The sequence below is a fragment of the Tachyglossus aculeatus genome, chromosome 4 (assembly GCF_015852505.1).
Source record: "Tachyglossus aculeatus isolate mTacAcu1 chromosome 4, mTacAcu1.pri, whole genome shotgun sequence".
Lineage (NCBI taxonomy): Eukaryota > Metazoa > Chordata > Mammalia > Monotremata > Tachyglossidae > Tachyglossus > Tachyglossus aculeatus.
In genome coordinates this window covers 133,852,087-133,876,927 of record NC_052069.1, presented here as the reverse complement: position 1 = coordinate 133,876,927, position 24,841 = coordinate 133,852,087, and the positions used below count along the sequence as shown (strand labels likewise).

General features: G+C 51.3%; 3 protein-coding genes across 4 annotated transcripts in view; 1 reads left to right on the top strand and 2 right to left on the bottom strand.

The window, feature by feature from the left end:
• Positions 1–26: 26 nt before the first annotated feature.
• WBP1 (WW domain binding protein 1) lies at positions 27–4,704 on the bottom strand. The gene is made up of 5 exons (XM_038745718.1): positions 4,470–4,704; positions 971–1,073; positions 690–878; positions 263–548; positions 27–168 (listed from the first exon to the last, which is right to left on the bottom strand). The coding sequence occupies exons 1-5, from the start codon at positions 4,536–4,538 to the stop codon at positions 27–29; spliced, it is 789 nt and encodes a 262-aa protein (XP_038601646.1). The 5' UTR covers positions 4,539–4,704.
• Positions 4,705–5,160: 456 nt separating this feature from the next.
• Positions 5,161–12,780, bottom strand: INO80B (INO80 complex subunit B). The gene is given in 7 exon segments (XM_038744521.1): positions 5,161–5,354; positions 5,356–5,544; positions 5,546–5,806; positions 5,893–6,065; positions 8,934–9,049; positions 10,562–10,790; positions 12,697–12,780. Coding segments are annotated over 7 exon segments (1,095 nt in total). The 5' UTR covers positions 12,755–12,780; the 3' UTR covers positions 5,161–5,285.
• A 4,315-nt stretch (positions 12,781–17,095) lies between these two features.
• Positions 17,096–24,841, top strand: part of RTKN (rhotekin) — a 23,173-nt gene continuing 15,427 nt past the window's right edge. For both annotated transcript variants that reach the window (XM_038744507.1, XM_038744506.1), the window contains exon 1: positions 17,096–17,315. In XM_038744507.1, the coding sequence (XP_038600435.1) occupies positions 17,130–17,315 (186 nt within the window). In that variant the 5' untranslated portion in view covers positions 17,096–17,129. The remainder of the gene's footprint in view (positions 17,316–24,841) is intronic.

Here is a 24,841-nt window from a genome sequence, read left to right as displayed (position 1 = left end):
ACGTCTCTTTAATAAGAAAGCGGGAACTAGAGGGGGGTGGTCCGGTCCGCGTCCCCCCGCCTTGGTTGCCGCTCAGCTCGGTCCGGGGACGGCGGTGAAACGGTGGGGTCGCGGTTTGTGCCCTCGAGTCCAGGGTGGGCCGGCTTACGGGGGGCGTCCGCCCCAAATCTAGGGGGGCCCGGGCGGCGGCCCCCTCAGAGGGACGGGGCCGGGGGGCCCGCCTTGCCGGGGTCCGCGTCCGGGCGGGGGCAGAGTTCGATGCCCGAGTCCCCGGTCGGGGGGCGGCGGCGGGCGGGGCCGGGCCCCTCGGCCGGGCAGAGGGCGGGGGGTGGGAGAGGCGCCTCTTCCCGCCCCCCCCCAGCCGCTGCCCGGGGGGTCCGAGGCAGGGGAGGGCGAGGGGGCGGTCCAGGGGGAGAGGCGGGGGCCGGGGCGCGGGGACGGGGGGCGGCCGGCGGAGCCGGGCGAGGCCGCGCTGTAGGGCGGGGGCGGGGTGCCCGGCCGCCGGGCCACGTCCTCGTAGGCCGGAAGCTTGTAGGAGGCCAGGAGACCTGCGGTGGGCACAGGGGGGTCGGCGAGTCGTTCCTCTGCGCTCCACGACCTCGTCCCCGCCGACCGCGAGCCCTGCGTGGGACCGGTCCGGCCCCCCGACAACCCGGGGCCCAGGGGGCGGGCGGGGTGGGGGCACTCACGCAGGTCGAGGAGCGAGGACGAGGCGGCGGCGGCGGCGGCGGCGGCCGAGCCTCGGTGGGCGCCGTGGTAGACGAGCAGGTTGATCTGGCGCTGGCGCTGCTGCTGCCGCAGGCGCAGCTTGGCGCGGCGGTGGCGCGCCGCGCAGCAGCAGCCGAACAGGACGAGGACGGTCCACAGCAGCCAGAACCCTGCGGGCGCGAGGGACGGGGGAGGGCGTCGGTCGGTGGGGTGGGCGGGCGGGCACGGGGGCGCGGGGACGCGGGGGGCACGGGGGACTCACACCACAGCTCGTAGTAGTAGGTGCAGCAGCCTGTCTCCCCGCAGCAGTGCCCGCTCTCGCAGACGTAAGGCCGCTCGCCGGCCCCCGCGCACAGCTCCCGGACCTGCGGGCGGAAGGGTGGGCACGCGGATCGCCCGTCGGCTCGCCGTGGGCCGTGCCCGCTCCGGCGCTCAGCACAGCGCTCCGCACGCGGGAGGCGCTCAGTAAATACGACCGAGAGAACGCTCGCCCGAGTGCTTAGGGCGGTGCTCCGCACACCGTGGGCAGCCCCCGTCTAATAATAATTTTGATATTTGTTAAGCGCTGTTCTAAGCGCCGGTGGTGGTGGGGATACATGGTGATCATGTATTTTTCGACTGTGAGCCCACTTTTGAGACTGTGAGCCCGCCCACTGTTGGGTAGGGACTGTCTCTATATGTTGCCAATTTGTACTTCCCAAGCGCTTAGTACAGTGCTCTGCACGTAGTAAGCGCTCAGTAAATACGATTGATGATGATGATCAGGTTGTCCCGAGTGGGGCTCACAGACTTAATCCCCGTTTTCCAGATGAGGGGACCGAGGCCCGGAGAAGCCAAGCGACCCGCCCAAAGTCACGCAGCTGACAAGCGGCGGAGCCGGGATAGCGTGGCTCAGTGGAAGGAGCCCGGGCTTGGGAGTCCGAGGTCATGGGTTCAAATCCCGGCTCCGCCAACTGTCAGCCGGGTGACTTCACTTTTCCGGGCCTCAGTTCCCTCATCTGCAAAACGGGGATTCATTCATTCAATCGCATTTATGGTGTGCAGAGCACTGTACTAATCAATCAATCGGATTTATTGAGCGCTTACTGTGTGCAGAGCACCGTACTAAGCGCTTGGGCAGTACAAGTTGGCAACATATAGATACGGTCCCTACCCAACAGTGGGCTCACAGTCTAGAAGTACTAAGCGCTTGGGAAGTACAAGGGATGAAGACGGTGAGCCCCCAGAGGGACAACCTGATCACCTTGCATCCTCTCAGTGCGATAATAAATGCAATTATCATTACAGTGAGCGCTTAACAAATACCATCATCACCATCATCATGTTGCCAGTTCTAGTGAGCGCTTAGCAAATGCTACTGTCATTATTCTAGTAAGCGCTTAACAAATACCATCATCACCATCATGTTGCCAGTTCTAGTGAGCGCTTAACAAATGCTATTGTCATTATTATAGTAAGCGCTTAACAAATACCACCATCACCATCATGTTGCCAGTTCTAGTGAGCGCTTAACAAATGCTATTGTCATTATTATAGTAAGCGCCTAACAAATACCATCATCACCATCATCATGTTGCCAGTTCTAGTGAGCGCTTAACAAATGCTATTGTCATTATTGTAGTAAGCGCTTAATACCATCATCACCATCATCATGTTGCCAGTTCTAGTGAGCGCTTAACAAATGCTATTGTCATTATTATAGTAAGCGCTTAACAAATACCACCATCACCATTATCATGTTGCCAGTTATAGTGAGCACTGAACAAATGCTATTGTCATTATTATAGTAAGCGCTTAACAAATACCATCATCATGTTGCCAGTTCTAGTGAGCGCTTAACAAATGCTATTGTCATTATTATAGTAAGCGCTTAGCAAATACCATCATCATCACCATCATCATGTTGCCAGCTTGTACTTCCCAAGCGCTTTGTCAGTAAGGACGATTGAATCAATCGTATTTACTGAGCGCTTACTGTGTGCAGAGCACTGTACTAAGCATACCATCATCACCATCATCATGTTGCCAATTCTAGTGAGCGCTTAACAAATGCTACTGTCATTATTATAGTAAGCGCTTAGCAAATACCATCATCACCATCATCATGTTGCCAGTTCTAGTGAGCGCTTAACAAATGCTATTGTCATTATAGTAAGCGCTTAACAAATACCATCATCACCATCATCATGTTGCCAGTTCTAGTGAGCGCTTAACAAATGCTATTGTCATTATTATAGTAAGCGCTTAATACCATCATCACCATCATCATGTTGCCAGTTCTAGTGAGCGCTTAACAAATGCTATTGTCATTATTATAGTAAGCGCTTAACAAATACCATCACCATCACCATCATCATGTTGCCAGCTTGTACTTCCCAAGCGCTTTGTCTGTCAGTAAGGACGACTGAATCAATCAATCATATTTATTGAGCGCTTACTGTGTGCAGAGCACTGTACTAAGCACACCATCATCACCATCATGTTGCCAGTTATAGTAAGCGCTTAACAAATGCTATTGGCATTATAGTAAGCGCTTAATACCATCATCATGTTGCCAGTTATAGCGAGCGCTTAACAAATGCTATTGTCATTATTATAGTAAGCGCTTAGCAAATACCATCACCATCACCATCATCATGTTGCCAGCTTGTACTTCCCAAGCGCTTTGTCTGTCAGTAAGGACGATTGAATCAATCAATCGTATTTATTGAGCACTTACTGTGTGCAGAGCACTGTACTAAGCACACCATCATCACCATCATGTTGCCAGTTAAAGTAAGCGCTTAACAAATGCTATTGTCATTATAGTAAGCGCTTAATACCATCATCATGTTGCCAGTTATAGCGAGCGCTTAACAAATGCTATTGTCAGTATTATAGTAAGCGCTTAGCAAATACCATCATCATCATCATCATCATCATGTTGCCAGCTTGGACTTCCCAAGCGCTTAGTCCATCAGTAAGGATGATTGAATCACTCAATCAATTGTATTTATTGAGCGCTTACTGAGTGCAGAGCACTGTACTAAGCATACCATCATCATGTTGCCAGTTCTAGTGAGCGCTTAACAAATGCTATTGTCATTATTATAGTAAGCGCTTAACAAACACCATCATCATCACCATCATCACGTTGCCAACTTGTACTTCCCAAGCATGTAGTCCATCAGTCAAGACGACTGAAGGAATGCCTATCATCGAGAAGCAGCGTGGCTCAGCGGTGAGGGCCCGGGCTTTGGAGCCGGAGGTCACGGGTTCGAATCCCGGCTCCGCCGCTTGTCTGCTGTGTGACCTTGGGCGAGTCCCTTGGCTTCTCTGCGCCTCGGTCACCTCGTCTGTAAAATGGGGGTTGCCCACGTGGGCCAACCTGATGGCCTTGTAGCAATCAATCAATCGTATTTATTGAGCGCTTACTGTGCTTCAAGCGCTTAGCAAATACCATCATCATCAATCGTATTTATTGAGCGCTTACTGTGTGCAGATCGCTGTACTAAGCGCTTGGGAAGTCCAAGTTGGCAACATAGAGAGACAGTCCCTACCCAACAGTGGGCTCCCAGTCTAAAAGTATCCCCCGCCAAGCGCTTAGCGCAGTGCTTGGCACCATAGGAAGCGCTTATCAAATGCCATCATTATTATTATTATGACTTCAGTCCTATTTACTGAGCGGTGGTCGACTTTTCCCGCCCGGGTTTGGGGGTCCCCCATCCAAGGGAGCGACCGGCTGTCCCCGTGGCAACAGCCGTTGCCATGGCGACAGGTACCTGTCGCTGTGGGGCCTGCGGGGCCCCCCGGGCTTGGTGGGAGCCGTTGGGGGCCCCGGGCGGCTCCATGGCGTCGCCCACTACAGCCTCGACCGGCCCGGGCCCGTCGTCTCCTCCTCCTCCTCTTCTTCCTCCTCCTCCTCAGCAGCCTCCATGATGAGGCCCTCCCTGCCCGCCGCCCTCAGGGCCGCCATCGCGGGGCGGCCAATCAGCGCCCGCCGCCGGCCGGCCGGCCAATGGGAGCCGCCCGCCGCGCTGTCAATCAACCCGCCCGGCCCCGCAGACAAAGGCGGTGTCCGGGCCCCGCCCTCCCCGCCAGACAGGCAGCTCCCGCGGCCAATGGCGGCGCCGCGCGGCCGCCCGCCAGCCAATCGGAGCCCCGAGGGGGGCCGGCCCGCGCCCCATTGGCTCCCGGCCCTAGGCAACAGGGGGGCAGGCGGGGCTGGATTGGCTGCCGCGACGGCGACGCCCGAAGCCGAGCCGAGTGGAGCCGAAGCCGAGTCGAGTCCAGACGAGTGGAGCCGAAGCCGATCCGAGTCCAACCGAGTGGAGCCGAAGCCCGGACGAGCCCAGCCGAGTGGAACCGAAGCCCGGACGAGCCCAGCCGAGTGGAGCCGAAGCCCGGACGAGCCCAGCCGAGTGGAGCCGAAGCCCGGACGAGCCCAGCCGAGTGGAGCCGAAGCCTGGACGAGCCCAGCCGAGCGAAGCCGAAGCCTGGACGAGCCCAGCCGAGTGGAGCCGAAGCCGAGCCGAGCCCGGAGCATCCTATTTAATGGGGCGCCCTGTGAGGAAGGGTCTGTGGCGGGGCCGGGGTCCCTAGGAGGCGGCGGACAGCTGCAGGTTTCGGCGGTAGCACTGGAGGCTGCACAGGGGCCGCCCCGTGCGGGGCGCAGGCGTAGCGGCGCGGGTTGGGGCAGCCGGGCACGGCGCAGGTCGCGGCGGGGGGCGCGGGGGCCGGGGCGCGGGGGCCGGGGGTCCGCGCCCCGGGCGGGAAGGACAGGCTGGCCCCGCGGGGCCCGCTGCGGTAGCGCACGGTGGGGGCCGGGGCCGGGGCGCGGTGGCGCGGGGTGGTGGGGGTCCCCGGCCGCCCCGCCGCGGGCCGCCCCCCGGCCGCGGGCCCCCGGCGGCCCGGTCTTGGTCAGCCGCTCGATGGTCTGGTTCTTGTGCTCCTCGGCCCGCCGGGCCGCCTGCAGCCGCCGCTTCCGGGCCCGCTCCTCGCGCTTCAGCAGCATCTCCTCCGTCAGCGCCGGGCCCGGCCCGGGGACCGCGGGACCCCCGGCCAGCGGGCCGGGCCGCGGGGGCGACGCCCGGCTCCGCGCCTTCTGCAGCAGGGCCCTCTGCGACACGACGGACCCCGGGCGTCAGCGGGAGGGCCGCGGCCCCCCCGCCCGGGAGCCCCCCGACCCCCGCGCCGCCCGCCTACCTGCCGGGCGGTGAGGAGCCGCTCGTCGATCTCCTTCTTCAGGTCGCCGTTGTCGTCCAGTTCGCCCTTCTCCAGGGCCTCCAGCCAGCGCTCCTCCTCCTCCTCCTCCTCTTCCTCCTCTTCATCGCCGGCCAGCTCGCGCAGCGGGGACGGAGACAGGTTGCTGTCCTCGTCTACGAGGCCCAGGCGCGGGGTCAGCCTCCCGGGGACGCCCGCCGCCCGTCTCGGGCGGTCCGTCACCCCCGTTTACAGACGAGGAGACCGAGGCCCGGAGAAGTGACCCGCCCGAGGCCGCACCGCGGGCGAGCGGCAGGTCCGGGAGGGGAACTCGGGTCCTTCTGACTCCCACGCTCTAACCACCGGCCCACACTGCTTCTCCAGAGATGCGAGGGAGGCGTCGGAAACCTCGTATCTTCCCGAACGGTGCTCGGCCCGTAGTAAGCGCTTAACAGATGCCATCGCTATTATTACTAGATGGAAATCTTACACGCTGTTTATTTAGATCAGTGCCCGTCTCCCCCTCTAAGCTCTAAGTTCGTCCCGGGCAGGGAAGGTGTCGGCCGGCTGACCCGATTGTTTCGTCCTCTCCCGAGCGCTCGGTACCGTGCTCCGCACATGCTGGGTGCTCAATAATTACCAGGAATTGACTGATTGATTAATGGGGCGGGGGGAGGGTTGTGAGCATTGGACCCTACCCTGGGGGGCGGGGCAAGAGCAGGGACCTAGGGGTCGGAGGACCCGGGTTTGAAATCCGGCTCCGCCACGCACCTCGATCGCTAACCGGTCGATCGATTAATCGATGGGATTTATTGAGGAATCCCCGCGTGCAGACTGCCGGATTAAGCGTTCTGAAGGGTGCCGTACAGTCGGTAGAGCTAATCCCTGCCTCTGGGGAGTTTATGATCTAGTAGGGGTTGCTCAAGGTTCAGTTCTTGGTCCCCTTCTGTTCTCCATTTACACTCACTCCCTTGGTGACCTTATTCGCTCCCACGGCTTCAACTATCATCTCTACGCTGATGACACCCAGATCTCCATCTCTGCCCCTGCTCTCTCCCCCTCTCTCCAGGCTCGCATCTCCTCCTGCCTTCGGGACATCTCCATCTGGATGTCTGCCCGCCACCTAAAACCCAGCATGTCCAAGACTGAACTCCTGGTCTTCCCTCCCAAACCCTGCCCTCTCCCTGACTTTCCCATCTCTGTTGACGGCACTACCATCCTTCCCGTCTCACAGGCCCGCAACCTTGGTGTCAGCCTCAACTCCGCTCTCTCGTTCACCCCTCACATCCAAGCAGTCACCAAAACCTGTCGGTTTCAGCTCCGCAACATTGCCAAGATCCGCCCTTTCCTCTCCATCCCAACCGCTACCCTGCTCATTCAAGCTCTCATCCTATCCCATCTGGACTACTGCATCAACCTTCTCTCCGACCTCCCATCCTCGTGTCTCTCCCCACTTCAATCCATACTTCACGGTGCTGCCCGGATTGTCTTTGTCCAGAAAGGCTCTGGGCATGTTGCTCCCCTCCTCAAAAATCTCCAGTGGCTACCAATCAACCTACGCATCAGGCAGAAACTCCTCACCCTGGGCTTCAAGGCTGTCCATCCCCTGGCCCCCTCCTACCTCACCTCCCTTCTCTCCTTCTCCGGCCCAGCCCGCACCCTCCGCTCCTCCGCCGCTAATCTCCTCACCAGGCCTCGTTCTCGCCTGTCCCACCGTCGACCCCCGGCCCACGTCATCCCCCGGGCCTGGAATGCCCCCAATCCCTCTGCCCATCCGCCAAGCTAGCTGTCTTCCTCCCTTCAAGGCCCTACGAAGAGCTCACCTCCTCCAGGAGGTCTTCCCAGACTGAGCCCCCTCCTTCCTCTCCCCCTCGTCCCCTTCTCCATCCCCCCGCCTTACCTCCTCCCCTTCCCCACAGCACCTGTATATATGTATATATGTTTGTACATATTTATTACTCTATTTATTTTACTTGTACATGTCTATTCTATTTATTTTATTAATATGTTTGGTTTTGTTCTCTGTCTCCCCCTTCTAGACTGTGAGCCCACTGTTGGGTAGGGACCGTCTCTAAGTTGCCAACTTGTACTTCCCAAGCACTTAGTACAGTGCTCTGCACACAGTAAGCGCTCAATAAATACGATTGATTGATTGTACATATCTAGTCTGTTTATTTTACTTTGTTAATATGTTTGGTTTTGTTCTCTGTTTCCCCCTTCTAGACTGTGAGCCCACTGTTGGGTACGGACCGTCTCTAGATGTTGCCAACTTGTACTTCCCAAGCGCTTAGTACAGTGCTCTGCACACAGGAAGCGCTCAATAAATACGATTGATTGATTGTACATATCTAGTCTGTTTATTTTACTTTGTTAATATGTTTGGTTTTGTTCTCTGTTTCCCCCTTCTAGACTGTGAGCCCACTGTTGGGTACGGACCGTCTCTAGATGTTGCCAACTTGTACTTCCCAAGCGCTTAGTACAGTGCTCTGCACACAGGAAGCGCTCAATAAATACGATTGATTGATTGATAGGGGAGACGTGGTAGGCTAAATTACCTCTAGGAAGTACGGCAGAGTCTAATCGATCCCTCAGTGGTATTCACTGAGTACTTACTAGGCGCACGGCTCTGGACTAAGCGTTTAGGAGGGTCTAACGGAATCGGAAGACACGTTCCGTACATGTGTAACACGTACCTAGGCGCTGTGGGGATCAAACTGCTTAACGGGGACAGGATCGAGCGCTTCGGTGAGGCGGAAGGGAGGGCGAGTAGGTTAGTCAGGGAAGGCTTCCCGGAGGAGATGGGCTTTTTAGTAGGGCCCTGACTGCCGTGTGACCCGGCGCAAGCCACTCAACTGCTCTGTGCCTGAGTTTCCTCATCTGTAAAACGGGGATTGGGTGCTGCCCTCCCTCCCGCTTAGGCCGTGAGCCCCGTGAGGGGCGGGGACCGGGTCCGCCCCGATGACCCCGTGTCTGCCCGAGCGCTCGGCGCAGGGTGAGCGCTTAACAGGTACCATAGCGATGATGGTTATTACTGTGTCTCTCACCCAGCCAGGCTCGATACTGCTCGATGGGGACGCCCTCCATGGGCTCTTCGTCGTCCAGGACGTTGAGGGGAGAAGGCGAGCGGGGTCCCCCGGGCATCACTGTGAAGGTGGGCACGCTGTGGAGGGCCCAAGAGGAGGCGTCAGGTCAGCCCAGCGTCCTAGCCCTCGGGGCTCCCTTCCCCCAGAACCCGGGCTCCTGCCCGGACCTGCCCACCCCGCCACCTCCGACCTCTTCCCCGGCGCGAGCTCTCTGCACAAAGCTTCCTCCCGGCTTCCTACCTGAGAGCGTTCAGAGTGGAAGAATCGGTCCACACGACCCCTCTTCAGTCCTTTCTCCAGCTCCCCCTTCCATCCGCCTTCTCCTCCCCTTCCTTTCCTAATCCTCCTCTTCCTCACCTACTACTCCTCCTCTTCCTCACCTTCCTCCTCCTCTACTTCTGCTCTTCCTCTCCTCCTCCTCCTGCTCATTCTCCCCTGCCTCTCCTCCCTCCCTTTCTATCTCCTCCACCTCTCCTTCTACCCCCTCCTCCTCCTCCTCATCCCTCCTCCCTCTCCTTCCCCCCTTCTCCTCTCCCCTCTTCTCTTCTTTCTCATCTCCCCCTCCTTCTCCCCCTTTTCCCTCTTCCCCTTCTCTTCTTCCTCATCCCCCTCCTCCCTCCTTTTCTCCTCCTCCCCTTCTCTCCCTCTCATTCCCCTCTCGCTTTCCTTCTCCTCCTGCTCTCCCCGTTCTTCCCCTTCTCTTCCTCCTCATCCCTCTCTCCCTCTCCTCCTTCCCTCGTCTCCCCCTTCTCCTTCTCTCCCCTCTTCCCCTTTTCTTCCTCATCCCCTCTCCCTCCTCTCCTTCTCCTCTCCCTCTCCTCCTTGTCTCCGTCTTTCTCCTCCTCCTCACCCCTTCTTCCCCTTCTTCTCCTCTCCCTCGCCTCCTTCTCTCCCCTCTCCTCTTCCTCCCCCTCTCCTCCTCACCCCTTCTTCCCCTTCTCCCTCTCCTCTCCCTTCTCCTTCTCCACTCCCTCACCTCCTTGTCTCCCTTTCTTTCTCTTCCTCCTCCTCCTCACCCCTTCTTCCTTCTCCCTCTCCTCTCCCTTCTCCTTCTCCACTCCCTCACCTCCTTGTCTCCCTTTCTTTCTCTTCCTCCTCCTCCTCACCCCTTCTTCCCCTTCTCCCTCTCCTCTCCTCCTCTTCCTCCCCCTCTCCTCACCCCTTCTTCCCCTTCTCCCTCTCCTCTCCCTTCTCCTTCTCCACTCTCTCACCTCCTTGTCTCCCTTTCTTTCTCCTCCTCCTCACCTACTTCCCCTTCTCCCTCTCCTCTCCCTCGTCTCCTTCTCTCTCCTCTCCTCCTCTTCCTCCCCCCTCCTCCTCACCCCTTCTTCCCCTTCTCCCTCTCCTCTCCCTTCTCCCCCTTCTCCACTCCCTCACCTCCTTCTCTCCCCTCTTCCTCCTCCTCTTCTCCCTTCTTCTCCTTCTCCCTCTCCCTTCCTCCACATCCCCCGACTCCTTCTCCTCCCTCCCTTTCTCTTTCTCCTCCTCCTTTCCCTCTCCTTGTTGCCCCCTTCCTCCTTCTGAGACTTTGGAGCCCAACGGCGACGGCCTCAGCCCGCCCACCCCCCTCCCCCGGCACCCCCGCTCACCTCTTGGTGCCCAGAATCTGCCCTCCCAATTTGATCTTGAGCTTGAGCTGGGGCTTGGCTGGACTGGCCCCCAGCGACGCCATGGGGAAGCCGTGCCCGGGCCCAACCGAGCCCGCTGCCGCCGCCGCCGCCGCCACCTCCTCCTGGTGATGCTTCTTCTTGTGCTTCTTCTTGTGTTTCTTGTGCTTCTTCTTGTGGCTGCCGCCATGGCCGCCAGCCTCAAACTCATCTGTGGAGGGGTGGGCGGTCAGAACAACCCGGCACACAGCCAACAGCCCCCCGCCGGCCCTGAGGTGCTCACCCTTGGCACCGCAACCACTCGATCCATCAGTGGTATTTCGTGGGCACTCACTATGTGCGGAGCACTGTTCTAAGCGCTCGGGAAAGTCCAACGCGACAGAATCAGGAGACACATTCCCTGGCCCCTATGGAGCCGACAGTCTAGAGAGACGTTCTCTAGTCAGTCAACCAATGGTATTTACTGAGCGCTTAGTACGTGCAGAGCATTGCACTAAGCGCTCGGGAGAGTCCACTCCACCATAATTAGGAGACGCGTTCCCGGCCCACAGTGAGGTTACGGTGTAGCGGGGGGCTTGGGCTAGGCGTTCCCCCAGGAGCACCGGAATGGCGACCCCCAAGAGAAGTGGGGGGGGGCAGCACAGCCCTCTCTCTCCTCCCGCCCATCACCCCCCAACCTGCTCCTGGGGCTGGGAGACTGCAGGGGGTGAGACTGGAATGAAAGGGAGAGGGTCCGGGCCTCCCACGACCACCCTCCTCCTCCCCCCCCCACTCCCCCCTCCTCCTCCCTGCTCTTTCTCCTCTCCCCTTCCTCCTCCTCCTTCCCCCCACCATACCGCCTTCCCCCCTTCTTCCCCCTCCTCCCCTTCCCTCTTCTTCCTCCTCCTCCCCTTCCACCTCATTCATTCGATTGCATTTATTGAGTGTTTACTATGTGCAAAGCACTGTACTAAGCGCTTGGGAGAGTACAGAGCAAGAGACACATTCCCTGTCCACAACGGGCTGTCTAAGGTGTGACTCCCCCTCCTCTTCCTCCCTCCTCTTCCTCCTCTCCCCCTTCTCTCTCCCACCTCCTCTTCCTCTTCTTCCTCCCTCTTCTCTCTGCCTCTTCCTCCTCCCTCCTCTTCTACCTCCCTCTTCTTTCCCTCCTTCTCTCTCTTCCTCCTCCCTCTTCTCTCCCTCCTCTTCCTCCCTCTTCTCTCCCTCCTCTTCCTCCTCCCTCCCTTCTCCTCTTCTACCTCCCCCCTCCCTCTTCCCTCTCTCCCTCCTCTTCTACCTCCCTCTTCTTTCCCTCCTTCTCTCTCCCTCCTCCCTCTTCTCTCTCCCTCCTCCCTCTTCTCTCTCTCCCTCCTCTTCCTCCTCCCTCTTCTCTCCCTCCTCTTCCTCCTCCCTCTTCTCTCCCTCCTCTTCCTCACTCTCCCTCACTCTTCTGTCTCCCTCCTCCTCCCTCTTCTCTCTCTCCCTCCTCTTCCCTCTTCTCTCTCTCCCTCCTCTTCCTCCTCCCTCTTCCTCCCTCTTCTCTCTCCCTCCTCCCTCTTCTCTCTGCCTCGTCCTCCTCCCTCCCTTCTCCTCTTCTACCTCCTTCTTCTCTTCCTCCTCCCTCTTCTCTCTCCCTCCTCCCTCCCTTCTCCTCTTCTCTCTCTCCCTCCTCCCTCTTCTCTCTGCCTCCTCTTCCTCCTCCCTCCCTTCTTCTCTTCTACCTCCTTCTTCTGTCTCCCTCCTCCCTCTTCTCTCTGCTTCCTCTTCCTCCTCCCTCCCTTCTCCTCTTCTACCTCCTTCTCTCTCCCTCCTCCCTCTTCTCTCTCCCCCCTCCCTTCTCCTCTTCTACCTCCCTCTCCTCTCCGCCTCCTCTTCCTCCTCCCTCCCTTCTCCTCTTCTACCTCCTTCTTCTCTCTCCCTCCTCCCTCTTCTTTCCCTCCTTCTCTCTCCCTCCTCCCTCTTCTCTCTCTCCCCCTCCCTCTTCTCTCCCTCCTTCTTCTCTCCCTCCTCCCCTTCCTCCTCTTCTCTCTCCCTCCTCCTCCTCCTCTTCCCCCTCCCCCCTCCCCCTCCCTCTCCCTCCCTCCCCCTCCTCCCCCGTCTCCTCCCCCCCTCCGTCTCCCCCCGCGCTGTGCCGGTACCGGGCCGGGCCCCGTCCACGCCCCCGCGGGCGCCCCCGCGTCGCCACACTTTACTCATGGGCAGCAGGAGGAGGAGGACGACGAGGAGGAGGAGCAGGCACAAGAGTGGGACCGGAAGGGAGCGCGATAGGGGCGGACGGGGCACTTCCGGTTCCGGCCGGGGCCCGCCCTGCTCGGGTCTGGGGCCGGCGCGCCGGCCATGTTGGTGCGCGGCGGCCATGTTGGTGCGGGGCGGGCGGCCATGTTGGTGCGGGGGGGCGGCCATGTTAGTGCGGGGCGGGTGCGCCGCCCAAAGCCTTCCCCCGGGGAACACGCGCCGCGCGCGCGCGCTCCGACGGCCGGGCGCCTCCCTCTCACACCGCCCAGGACCCTCCACCGACCCTGCGCTAATAACTGTAATAATAGTGATGGCATTTATTAAGCTCCTATTATGCGCCAAGCACCGTTCTAAGCGCTGGGGAGATTACAAGGTGATCAGGTGGTCCCACGGGGGGCCTCCCAGTCTTCATCCCCATTTTACAGACGAGGGAACTGAGGCACAGAGAATGATAATAATTATAATGATAGCATTTATTAAGCGCTTACTATGTACCAAGCACTGTCCTAAGCGCTGGGGAGATTGCAAGGTGATCAGGTTGTCCCACGGGGGGCTCCCAGTCTTCATCCCCATTTCCCAGATGAGGGAACTGAGGCCCAGAGAATGATAATAATTATAATGATAGCATTTATTAAGCTCTTATTATATGCAAAACACTGTTCTAAGCGCTGGGGAGGTTACCAGGTGATCCCACGGGGGGCTCCCAGTCTTCATCCCCATTTCCCAGAGGAGGGAACTGAGGCCCAGAGAATGATAATAATTATAATGATAGCATTTATTAAGCTCTTATTATGTGAAGAGCACTGTCCCAAGCACTGGGGAGATTGCAAGGTGATCAGGTGGTCCCACGAGGGGCTCACAGTCTTCATCCCCATTTGACAGATGAGGGAACTGAGGCACAGAGAATGATAATAATTATAACGATGGCATTTATTAAGCCCTTATTATATGCAAAGCAGTGTTCTAAGCGCTGGGGAGGTTACAAGGTGATCAGGTTGTCCCACGGGGGGCTCCCAGTCTTCATCCCCATTTTCCAGATGAGGGAACTGAGGCCCAGAGAATGATAATAAGAACAATGATGGCATTTATTAAGCTCTTACTATGTGCAAAGCACCGTTCTAAGCGCTGGGGAGGATACAAGGTGATCAGCTTGTCCCACGTGGGGCTCACAGTCTTATAGAAGCAGCGTGGCTCAGTGGAAAGAGCCCGAGCTTTGAAGTCAGAGGTCATGGGTTCAAATCCTGGCTCTGCCAACTGTGTGACTTTGGACAAGTCACTTCACTTCTCTGTGCCTCAGTTCCCTCATCTGTAAAATGGGAATGAAGACTGTGAGCCCCGCGTGGGACAACCTGGTCACCGTGTAACCTCCCCAGCGCTTAGAACAGTGCTTTGCACATAGTAAGCACTTAACAAATACTATCATTATTGTTATTTTGTCGTCTGTCTCCTCCTTTTAGACGGTGAGCCTGTTGTTGGGTAGGGACCGTCTCTGTATGTTGCCGAGTTGTAGTAACAACAACAATAATAATAATGGCATTTATTACATGCTTACTATGTGCAAAGCAGTCAATCAATCAATCGTATTTATTGAGCGCTTACTGTGTGCAGAGCACTGTACTAAGCGCTTGGGAAGTACAAGTTGGCAATGAATAAATAAATAAATGAATAAATAAATAAATAAATAACAAATAAATAAATACGATTGATTGGGGTGGGCCGGGCTCCCAGCTGGCAGGGCCCCACCCCCCGGGGGGACAAAAAGCCCATTCATTCCTTCCTTCCTTCCTTCAATCAATCAATCAATCAGTCGTATTTATTGAGCGCTTACTGTGTGCAGAGCACTGTACTAAGCGCTTGGGAAGTACAAGTCGGCAACGTATAGAGACAGTCCCTACCCAACAGTGGGCTCACAGTCTAGAAGGGGGGAGACAGACAACAAAACAAAACACGTGAACAAAATAAAATAAATATAAATAGCAAATTCATTCATTCATTCATTCAATCGCATTTATTGAGCGCTTACTGTATGCAGAGCACTGTACTAAGCGCTTGGGAAGTACAAGCTGGCAACATTCATTCATTCAATCGTATTTATTCAATCAATCAATCGTATTTATTGAGCAGTTCCTGTGTGCAGAGCACCGGACTAAGCGCTTGGGAAGTCCAAGTCGGCAACCTATGGAGACGGTCAATCAATCAATCAATCAATCAATCATATTTATTGAGCGCTTACTGTGTGCAGAGCACTGTACTAAGCGCTTGGGAAGTCCAAGTTGGCAACACATAGAGACGGTCCCTACCCAACAGTGGGCTCACAGTCTAGAAGGGGGAGACAGACAACAAAACATATTAACAAAATAAATAAAATAAAATCAGCAGAAGTGACATGTACAAGTAAAATAAGTAAATACAATGAATAAATAAATAGAGTAATAAATACGTACAAACATATATACATATATACAGGCGCTGTGGGGAAGGGAAGGAGGTCAGGTTGTAATAATAATAACGCTAATGGCATTGGTTAAGTGCTTACTATGTTCTCTAAAGCCCTTACACAGTCATCATCATCATCATCATCATCAATCGTATTTATTGAGCGCTTACTGTGTGCAGAGCACTGGACTAAACGCTTGGGAAGTACAAATTGGCAACATATAGAGACAGTCATCATCATCATCATCATCAATCGTATTTATTGAGCACTTACTGTGTGCAGAGCACTGGACTAAGCGCTTGGGAAGTCCAAATTGGCAACATCTAGAGACGGTCCCTATCCAACAGTGGGCTCCCAGTCTAAAAGGGGGAGGTGCAGGACGAAACCAAACATACTGACAAAATAAAATAAATAGAATAGATAGGTACAAGCAAAATAAATGAATGAATGAATGAATGAATAAATGAATAAAAAAATAAATGAAGAAATAGATAAATAAATGAATGAATGAATAAATAAATAAATGAAGAAATAAATAAATAAATAAATAAATAAGTAAATGAATAAATAAATGAAGAAATAAATAAATGAATGAGTAAATAAATGAATGAATGAATAAATAAATGAAGAAATAAATAAATGAAGAAATAAATAAATAAATAAGTGAATGAATAAAAAATAAATGAAGAAATAGATAAATAAATAAATGAATGAATGAATAAATGAATGAGTGAATGAATAAATAAATGAAGAAATGAATGAATGAATAAATAAATAAATGAAGAAATGAATGAATGAATAAATGAATAAATAAATGAACAAATAAATAAATGAAGAAATGAATGAATGAATGAATGAATAAATGAATAAGTAAATGAATAAATAAACAAATAAACAAATAAATAAATAAATAAGTAAATGGATGAATGAGTAAATAAATGAATGAATGAATAAATAATGAAGAAATAAATAAATAAATAAATAAATAAATAAGCGAATGAATAAAAAATAAATGAAGAAATAGATAAATAAATAAATGAATGAATGAATAAATGAATGAGTGAATGAATAAATAAATGAAGAAATGAATGAATGAATGAATGAATGAATGAAGAAACAAATAAATAAATAAATAGATGAATGAATAAATGAATAAAAAATAAACGAAGAAATAGATAAATGAATGAATGAATGAATAAATGAATGAGTGAATGAATGAATAAATAAATAAATGAAGAAATAAAGAAAGAAAGAAATGAATGAATAAATGAATAAATGAATAAATAAATGAATGAATAGATAAATGAATAAATAAATAAATGAATAAGTGAATGAAGGAATAAATAAATAAATGAATGAATGAGTGAATGAATAAATAAATGAAGAAATAAATAAATAAATAAATAAATAAATATGTGAATAAAAAGAAAGAAAGAAAGAAAGAAAGAGAGAGAGAAAGAGAGAGAGAGAGAGAAAGAAAGAAAGAAAGAAAAAGAAAGAAAGAAAGAAAGAAGGAAAGAAAGAAAGTTCATTCCTTCCTTCCTCCCGCCCCCGGGCTCCTGGGGCCCGCACCCCTTTTGGGGGGCAGAGTCCCCAGGCCCCGTCCCCGGCTGTTGGGCAGGAGTTTGGGCCTGGGGGTGGGGGCTCGGCCCAGCCCCTGCCTCAGGGTCGGGGGGCTTCGCAGCCCCCCCAGCTTTGGCCTGCAGGCCTGGTCACTCCGCCTCCCTGGGCAGGGCCCGGGGGAGGGGCCGCAGGGGGGGGCGGAGGGGGCTGCTCTGAAAAGCCCTTTCTCCTCCCCAAGCTCGGGCCAGAGAAGCAGGCCTGGGCCTGGGGACCTCCAGTTTTGGGGACCACTGAGGGAGGGCCCCCCATCCCCCCCCCCCCCACCCCTGTCCGGCCATGGGGACCAACCTGGGCCCTGGCGGGGGTCTCCAGGGCAACCCCTCTTGGGCATCCCCCGCTCAGGCCGGCCCTGGGGGCTGGGGACCCCCCCAGAAGAGGAGGCCCGAGGAGATGCAGGACCGACTCCACATCCTGGAAGACCTCAACATGCTCTACATCCGGCAGATCGCCCTCAGCCTCGAGGTAATCAATCAATCATCAATCAGGCGTACTTATTGAGCGCTCCCTGTGTGCAGAGCGCCTAGTAAAGCCCCCCAAACCCGGCTCTCCCCTGCTCCACGATGGAGCCGTCTTTGAGACTGGGAGCCCACTGTTGGGCAGGGACTGTCTCTGTATGTTGCCAATTTGGACTTCCCCAGCGCTTAGTACAGTGCTCTGCACACAGGAAGCGCTCAATAAATACGATTGATGATGATTGACTGAGCGCTCACTATGTGCGGACCACTGGGCCCAGGCTGCCCCAAACCCATCCCACCCCCTGCCCACTTTTCCCACCCAGGGAGGGGGCCGCGGTATCTACTGAGCGCTCACTGGGTGCTTACTATGTGCGAAGCGCTGGGGGGGGGGGGATAGAAGGTGATCAGGTTGTCCCACGTGGGGCTCACAGTCTTAATCCCCATTTTACAGATGAGGTAGAGCCCCCTCCTTCCTCTCCCCCTCCTCCTCCTCTTCATACTTTTAGACTGTGAGCCCACTGTTGGGTTGGGACCGTCTCTATATGTTGCCAATTTGGACTTCCCAAGCGCTTAGTACAGTGCTCTGCACATAGTAAGCGCTCAATAAATACGATTGATTGTGATGATGATACTTCCCAAGCGCTTAGTACAGTGCTCTGCACACAGTAAGCGCTCAATAAATACGATTGAATGAATGAATCCCCCCCCGCCCTTCCTCCTTCCCTTTCCCACAGCACCTGTAGATATGTTTGTACATATTTATTACTCTATTTATTTTATTTGTACATATCTATTCTATTTTGTTAGTATGTTTGGTTTTGTTCTCCGTCTCCCCCTTTTAGACTGTGAGCGCTTAGAACAGTGGTTTGCACATAGTAAGCGCTTAACAAATGCCAACATTATTATTATTATTACGGATTTATTACTCTGATTTATTTTACTTGTACATATCTATTCTGTTTGTTTTATTTTGTTAGTATGTTTGGTTTTGTTCTCCATCTCCCCCTTTTAGACTGTGAGCGCCTAGAACAGGGCTCCAGCGCTTAGGACAGTGCTTTGCACATAGTAAGCGCTTAACAAATGCCCACATTATTATTATTATTACGGATTTATTACTCTATTGATTTATTTTACTTGTACATATCTATTCTATTTATTTTATTTTGTCAGTGTGTTTGGTTTTGTTCTCCATCTCCCCTTTTTAGACTGTGAGCGCTTAGAACAGGGCTTTGCGCATATTAAGCGCTTAACAAATGCCAACATTATTACTATTATTACGGATTTATTACTCTATTGCTTTATTTTACTTGTACATATCTATTCTATTTGTTTTATTTTGTTAGTGTGTTTGGTTTTGTTCTCCGTCTCCCCCTTTTAGACTGTGAGCGCTTAGAACAGGGCTCCAGCGCTTAGGACAGTGCTTTGCACATAGTAAGCGCTTAACAAATGCCAACATTATTATTATTATTACGGATTTATTACTCTGTTGATTTATTTTACTTGTACATATCTATTCTATTTATTTTATTTTGTCAGTGTGTTTGGTTTTGTTCTCCATCTCCCCTTTTTAGACTGTGAGCGCTTAGAACAGGGCTTTGCGCATATTAAGCGCTTAACAAATGCCAACATTATTACTATTATTACGGATTTATTACTCTATTGCTTTATTTTACTTGTACATATCTATTCTATTTGTTTTATTTTGTTAGTGTGTTTGGTTTTGTTCTCCGTCTCCCCCTTTTAGACTGTGAGCGCTTAGAACAGGGCTCCAGCGCTTAGGACAGTGCTTTGCACATAGTAAGCGCTTAACAAATGCCAACATTATTATTATTATTACGGATTTATTACTCTGTTGATTTATTTTACTTGTACATATCTATTCTATTTATTTTATTTTGTCAGTGTGTTTGGTTTTGTTCTCCATCTCCCCTTTTTAGACTGTGAGCGCTTAGAACAGGGCTTTGCGCATATTAAGCGCTTAACAAATGCCAACATTATTACTATTATTACGGATTTATTACTCTATTGCTTTATTTTACTTGTACATATCTATTCTATTTGTTTTATTTTGTTAGTGTGTTTGGTTTTGTTCTCCGTCTCCCCCTTTTAGACTGTGAGCGCTTAGAACAGGGCTCCAGCGCTTAGGACAGTGCTTTGCACATAGTAAGCGCTTAACAAATGCCAACATTATTATTATTATTACGGATTTATTACTCTGTTGATTTATTTTACTTGTACATATCTATTCTATTTATTTTATTTTGTCAGTGTGTTTGGTTTTGTTCTCCATCTCCCCTTTTTAGACTGTGAGCGCTTAGAACAGGGCTTTGCGCATATTAAGCGCTTAACAAATGCCAACATTATTACTATTATTACGGATTTATTACTCTATTGCTTTATTTTACTTGTACATATCTATTCTATTTGTTTTATTTTGTTAGTGTGTTTGGTTTTGTTCTCCGTCTCCCCCTTTTAGACTGTGAGCGCTTAGAACAGGGCTCCAGCGCTTAGGACAGTGCTTTGCACATAGTAAGCGCTTAACAAATGCCAACATTATTATTATTATTACGGATTTATTACTCTGTTGATTTATTTTACTTGTACATATCTATTCTATTTATTTTATTTTGTTAGTGTGTTTGGTTTTGTTCTCCGTCTCCCCCTTTTAGACTGTGAGCGCTTAGAACAGGGCTCCAGCGCTTAGGACAGTGCTTTGCACATAGTAAGTGCTTAACAAATGCCAACATTATTATTATTATTACGGATTTATTACTCTATTGATTTATTTTACTTGCACATATCTATTCTATTTATTTTATTTTGTTAGTGTGTTTGGTTTTGTTCTCCGTCTCCCCCTTTTAGACTGTGAGCGCTTAGAACAGTGCTTTGCACATATTAAGCGCTTAACAAATGCCAACATTATTATTATTATTACGGATTTATTACTCTGTTGATTTATTTTACTTGTACATATCTATTCTATTTATTTTATTTTGTTAGTGTGTTTGGTTTTGTTCTCCGTCTCCCCCTTTTAGACTGTGAGCGCTTAGAACAGGGCTCCAGCGCTTAGGACAGTGCTTTGCACATAGTAAGCGCTTAACAAATGCCAACATTATTATTATTATTACGGATTTATTACTCTATTGATTTATTTTACTTGTACATATCTATTCTATTTATTTTATTTTGTTAGTGTGTTTGGTTTTGTTCTCCGTCTGCCCCTTTTAGACTGTGAGCGCTTAGAACAGGGCTCCAGCGCTTAGGACAGTGCTTTGCACATAGTAAGCGCTTAACAAATGCCAACATTATTATTATTATTACGGATTTATTACTCTATTGATTTATTTTACTTGTACATATCTATTCTATTTATTTTATTTTGTTAGTGTGTTTGGTTTTGTTCTCCGTCTCCCCCTTTTAGACTGTGAGCGCTTAGAACAGTGCTTTGCACATAGTAAGCGCTTAACAAATGCCAACATTATTATTATTATTAAGGATTTAATACTCTGTTGATTTATTTTACTTGTACATATCTATTCTATTTATTTTATTTTGTTAGTGTGTTTGGTTTTGTTCTCCGTCTCCCCCTTTTAGACTGTGAGCGCTTAGAACAGGGCTCCAGCGCTTAGGACAGTGCTCTGCACATAGTAAGCGCTTAACAAATACCATCATTATTATTATTATCAGGTTGTCCCACGGGGAGCTGCCAGTTTTAATCCCCATTTTCCAGATGAGGTCACTGAGGCCCAGAGAAGCAAAGTGACTTGCCCAAAGTCACACGATTAAGGCCGCGAGCCCCACGTGGGACAACCTGGTAACTTTGTACCCACCCTACCGCTTAGTACAGTGCTTGGCACGTAGTAAGCGCTTAATGGGACCGTCTCTATATGTTCCCAAGTGCTTAGTACAGTGCTCTGCACACAGTAAGCGCTCAATAAATACGATTGAATGAATTATTTTCAGGAACAGAATTGATAGGCGCGTCCTCCGCTCACAGAGGGGCATTCTGTAGCTCATCAATAAATGGTGTTTATCAAGTCCTTACGGGCAGGGCACTGGACTAAGCGCTTGGGAGAGGCCAACGGATCAGAGCCGGTTGACGCGTTCCCAGTCCTCAAGGAGCTCAGTGCCTGCGCGTAGTAAGCGCTTAATGCCATAATGATTAATTAATAATAATTATTATTATTATGGCATTTAAGCGCTTACTATGTGCAGAGCACAGTTCTAAGCGCTGGGGGGGATACAAGGTGATCAAGTTGTCCCACGCGGGGCTCACGGTCTTAATCCCCGTTTTACAGATGAGGGAACTTGAGGCCCAGAGAAGTGAAGTGACTTGCCCAAGGTCACACAGCAGACAGGTGGCAGAGCCGGGATTCGAACTGATGACCTCTGACCCTTCCAAGCCGCCTATCCAAGCGGGAAGGGGACGGCATTTGTGTGGGAAAAGGAACTCGTGTGCAGCTCGGCTGGGAGTCGGAAGACCTGGGTTCTAATTTCGCCTCCGTCTGCTGTGGAACCGAGGGCAAGTCACGTCGCTTCTCCGGGCCTCAGTTCCCTCATCTGTCAAATGGGGATTCAGTCGCCGCTCTCCCTCCTCTTTAGACTGTGAGCCCCGTGCGGGATGGGGAATGCGTCCCACCGTGGGCCTACTTGGGTTTGACACGTAGTAAGTGCTTAAATACCGGAAAAAACCCCAAAACAACCCAACAAAAACCTGGTATGTTGCCAATTTGTACTTCCCAAGCGCTTAGTACAGTGCTCTGCACATAGTAAGCGCTCAATAAATACGATTGATGATGATGGGTGTTTGGTGGTTGAACGCGAGTGTTTTCTGGGAGGAGCGGGAAGTTGCGTGTCTGCTGTGGGATGCTCCTGGGCTCGTGGGGAACACAATCAACTGTATTTATTTATTCGTTCATTTGTTCAATTGTATTTATTGAGCGCTTACTATGTGCAGAGCACTGTACTAAGCGCTTGGGAAGTCCAAGTTGGCAACATATAGAGACGGTCCCTACCCAACAGCGGGCTCACAGCCTAGAAGGGGGAGACAGAGAACAAAACTAAACGTATTAACAAAATAAAATAAAAATAGAATAAATATGTACAAATAAAATAGAGTAATAAATCCATACAAACATATATTCATTCATTCATTCAATCGTATTTATTGAGCGCTTACTGTGTGTAGAGCACTGTACTAAGCGCTTGGGAAGTCCAAGTTGGCAACATCTAGAGACGGTCCCTACCCGACAGCGGGCTCACAGCCTAGAAGGGGGAGACAGAGAACAAAACTAAACATATTAACAAAATAAAATAAATAGAATAAATATGCACAAATAAAATAGAGTAATAAATTCATACAAACATATATTCATTCATTCATTCAATCGTATTTATTGAGCGCTTACTGTGTGTAGAGCACTGTACTAAGCGCTTGGGAAGTCCAAGTTGGCAACATCTAGAGACGGTCCCTACCCGACAGCGGGCTCACGGTCTAGACGGGGGAGACAGACAACAAAACAAAACGTATAAATAAAATAAATAGAATAAATAGAGTAATAAATCCATACAAACATATATACATATATACAGGGGCTGTGCGGAGGGGAAGGAGGTAAGGCGGTGGGGATGGGGAGTGTGACCCTGGGCAAGTCACTTGACTTCTCTGGGCCCCAGTTCCCTCATCTGTAAAATGGGGATGAAGACTGTGAGCCCCCCGTGGGACAACCTGATCACCTTGTAACCTCCCCAGCGCTTAGAACAGTGCTTTGCACATAGTAAGCGCTTAATAAATGCCATAATTATTATTATTATTGAGCGCTTACTGTGTGCAGAGCACTGTCCTGAGCGCTTGGGGTGGGACCTACCGTCGTGAGTGCCAAACGTGTCCGCTAATTCTGTTGTATCGTCCTCTCCCAAGCACTTAGTCCAGTGCTCTGCGCGGAGTAAGCGCTCAATAAATATGATTGATTGATTGATTGATTGAAAAGAATCTCAGATAATAAATAGAAAAGCAGCGTGGTCTAGCGGTTAGAGGCCGGGAGTCAGAAGGACCTGGGTTCTAATCCCGGCTCCGCCGCTCGTCCGCCGTGTGATCTCGGGCGAGTCACTTCGCGTCTCTGGGCCTCAGTGGCGTCCATCTGTAAAATGGGGATGAAGACCCTGAGCCCCCTGCGGGGTAGCGATTTTTGTCTACCCCAGTGCCTGGCACGTAGTAAGTGCTTAACAAATACTATAAAGAAATCAAAACCAAACCAAAAAAAAAAAAAGTGCAGTGTAGAGGGGGAGATATCAATAAATAGTTTATAGAATATAATTTAAAGATGTGTGCCTAAGTAATAATAATGATGGCATTTATTAAGCGCTTACTATGTGCAAAGCACTGTTCTAAGCGCTGGGGACGTTACAAAGTGATCAGGTTGTCCCATGGTGGGGGCTCACAGTTTTCATCCCCATTTTCCAGATGAGGGAAGTGAGGCCCAGAGAAGTGAAGTGACCTGCCCGAAGTCACGCAGCTGGCATTCGGCGGAGGCGGGATTTGAACCCGTGACCTCCGACTCCAAAGCCCGGGCTCTTTTCCACTGAGCCACGCTGCTTCTCGGTAGAGGGTGGGGCGAATCGCGTGTGTCCAAAGGTCGCGGATTTATTCGTTTCATTCGTGTGGTCGTATTTATTGAGCGCCGACTGTGCGCAGAGCACTGGACTAAGCGCCTGGAAAGTCCAATTAGGCAACAGATAGAGACAATCCCTACCCGACGACAGACTTGAGGTGTAAATATATGTTTGTACATATTTATTACTCTATTTATTTATTTATCTTGTACATGTCTATTCTATTTATCTTATTTTGTTAGTATGTTTGGTTTTGTTCTCTGTCTCCCCCTTCTAGACTGTGAGCCCGCTGTTGGGTAGGGACTGTCTCTATGTGTTGCCGACTTGTACTTCCCAAGCGCTTAGTACAGTGCTCTGCACACAGTAAGCGCTCAATAAATATGATTGATTGATTGATTGATTGATTGAAAATGCCGCGGAAGGGAGAGGGGGCCGGGGAAGAGAGGGGTTCATGAAGCGGGGGTTCAGAGAAGCAGCGTGGCTCAATGGAAAGAGGCCCGGGCTTTGGAGTCGGAGGTCCTGGGTTCAAATCCCGGCTCTGCCGATTGCCGGCTGCGTGACTTTGGGCAAGTCACCTCACTTCTCTGGGCCTCGGTTCCCTCATCTGGAAAATGGGGATGAAGACTGCGAACCCCCCCCCCCCCCCCGGTGGGACAACCTCATCACCTTGTAACTTCCCCGGCGCTTAGAACAGTGCTTTGCACATAGTAAGCGCTTAACAAATGCCATTATTATTATTACCCAAGCGTTTCCCAGCGCGTGGTACGGTGCGTGGCACATGGTAAGCCAAGCTCACCAATACTGGTGTTATCGGACTCTAAGCTCATTGTGGGCCGGGAACCCGTCTCCTAATTCCGTTGTGTCGTCCTCTCCTGAGCGTTTAGTACAGCGCACCGCACATAGCGGGCGCTCAATAAACAC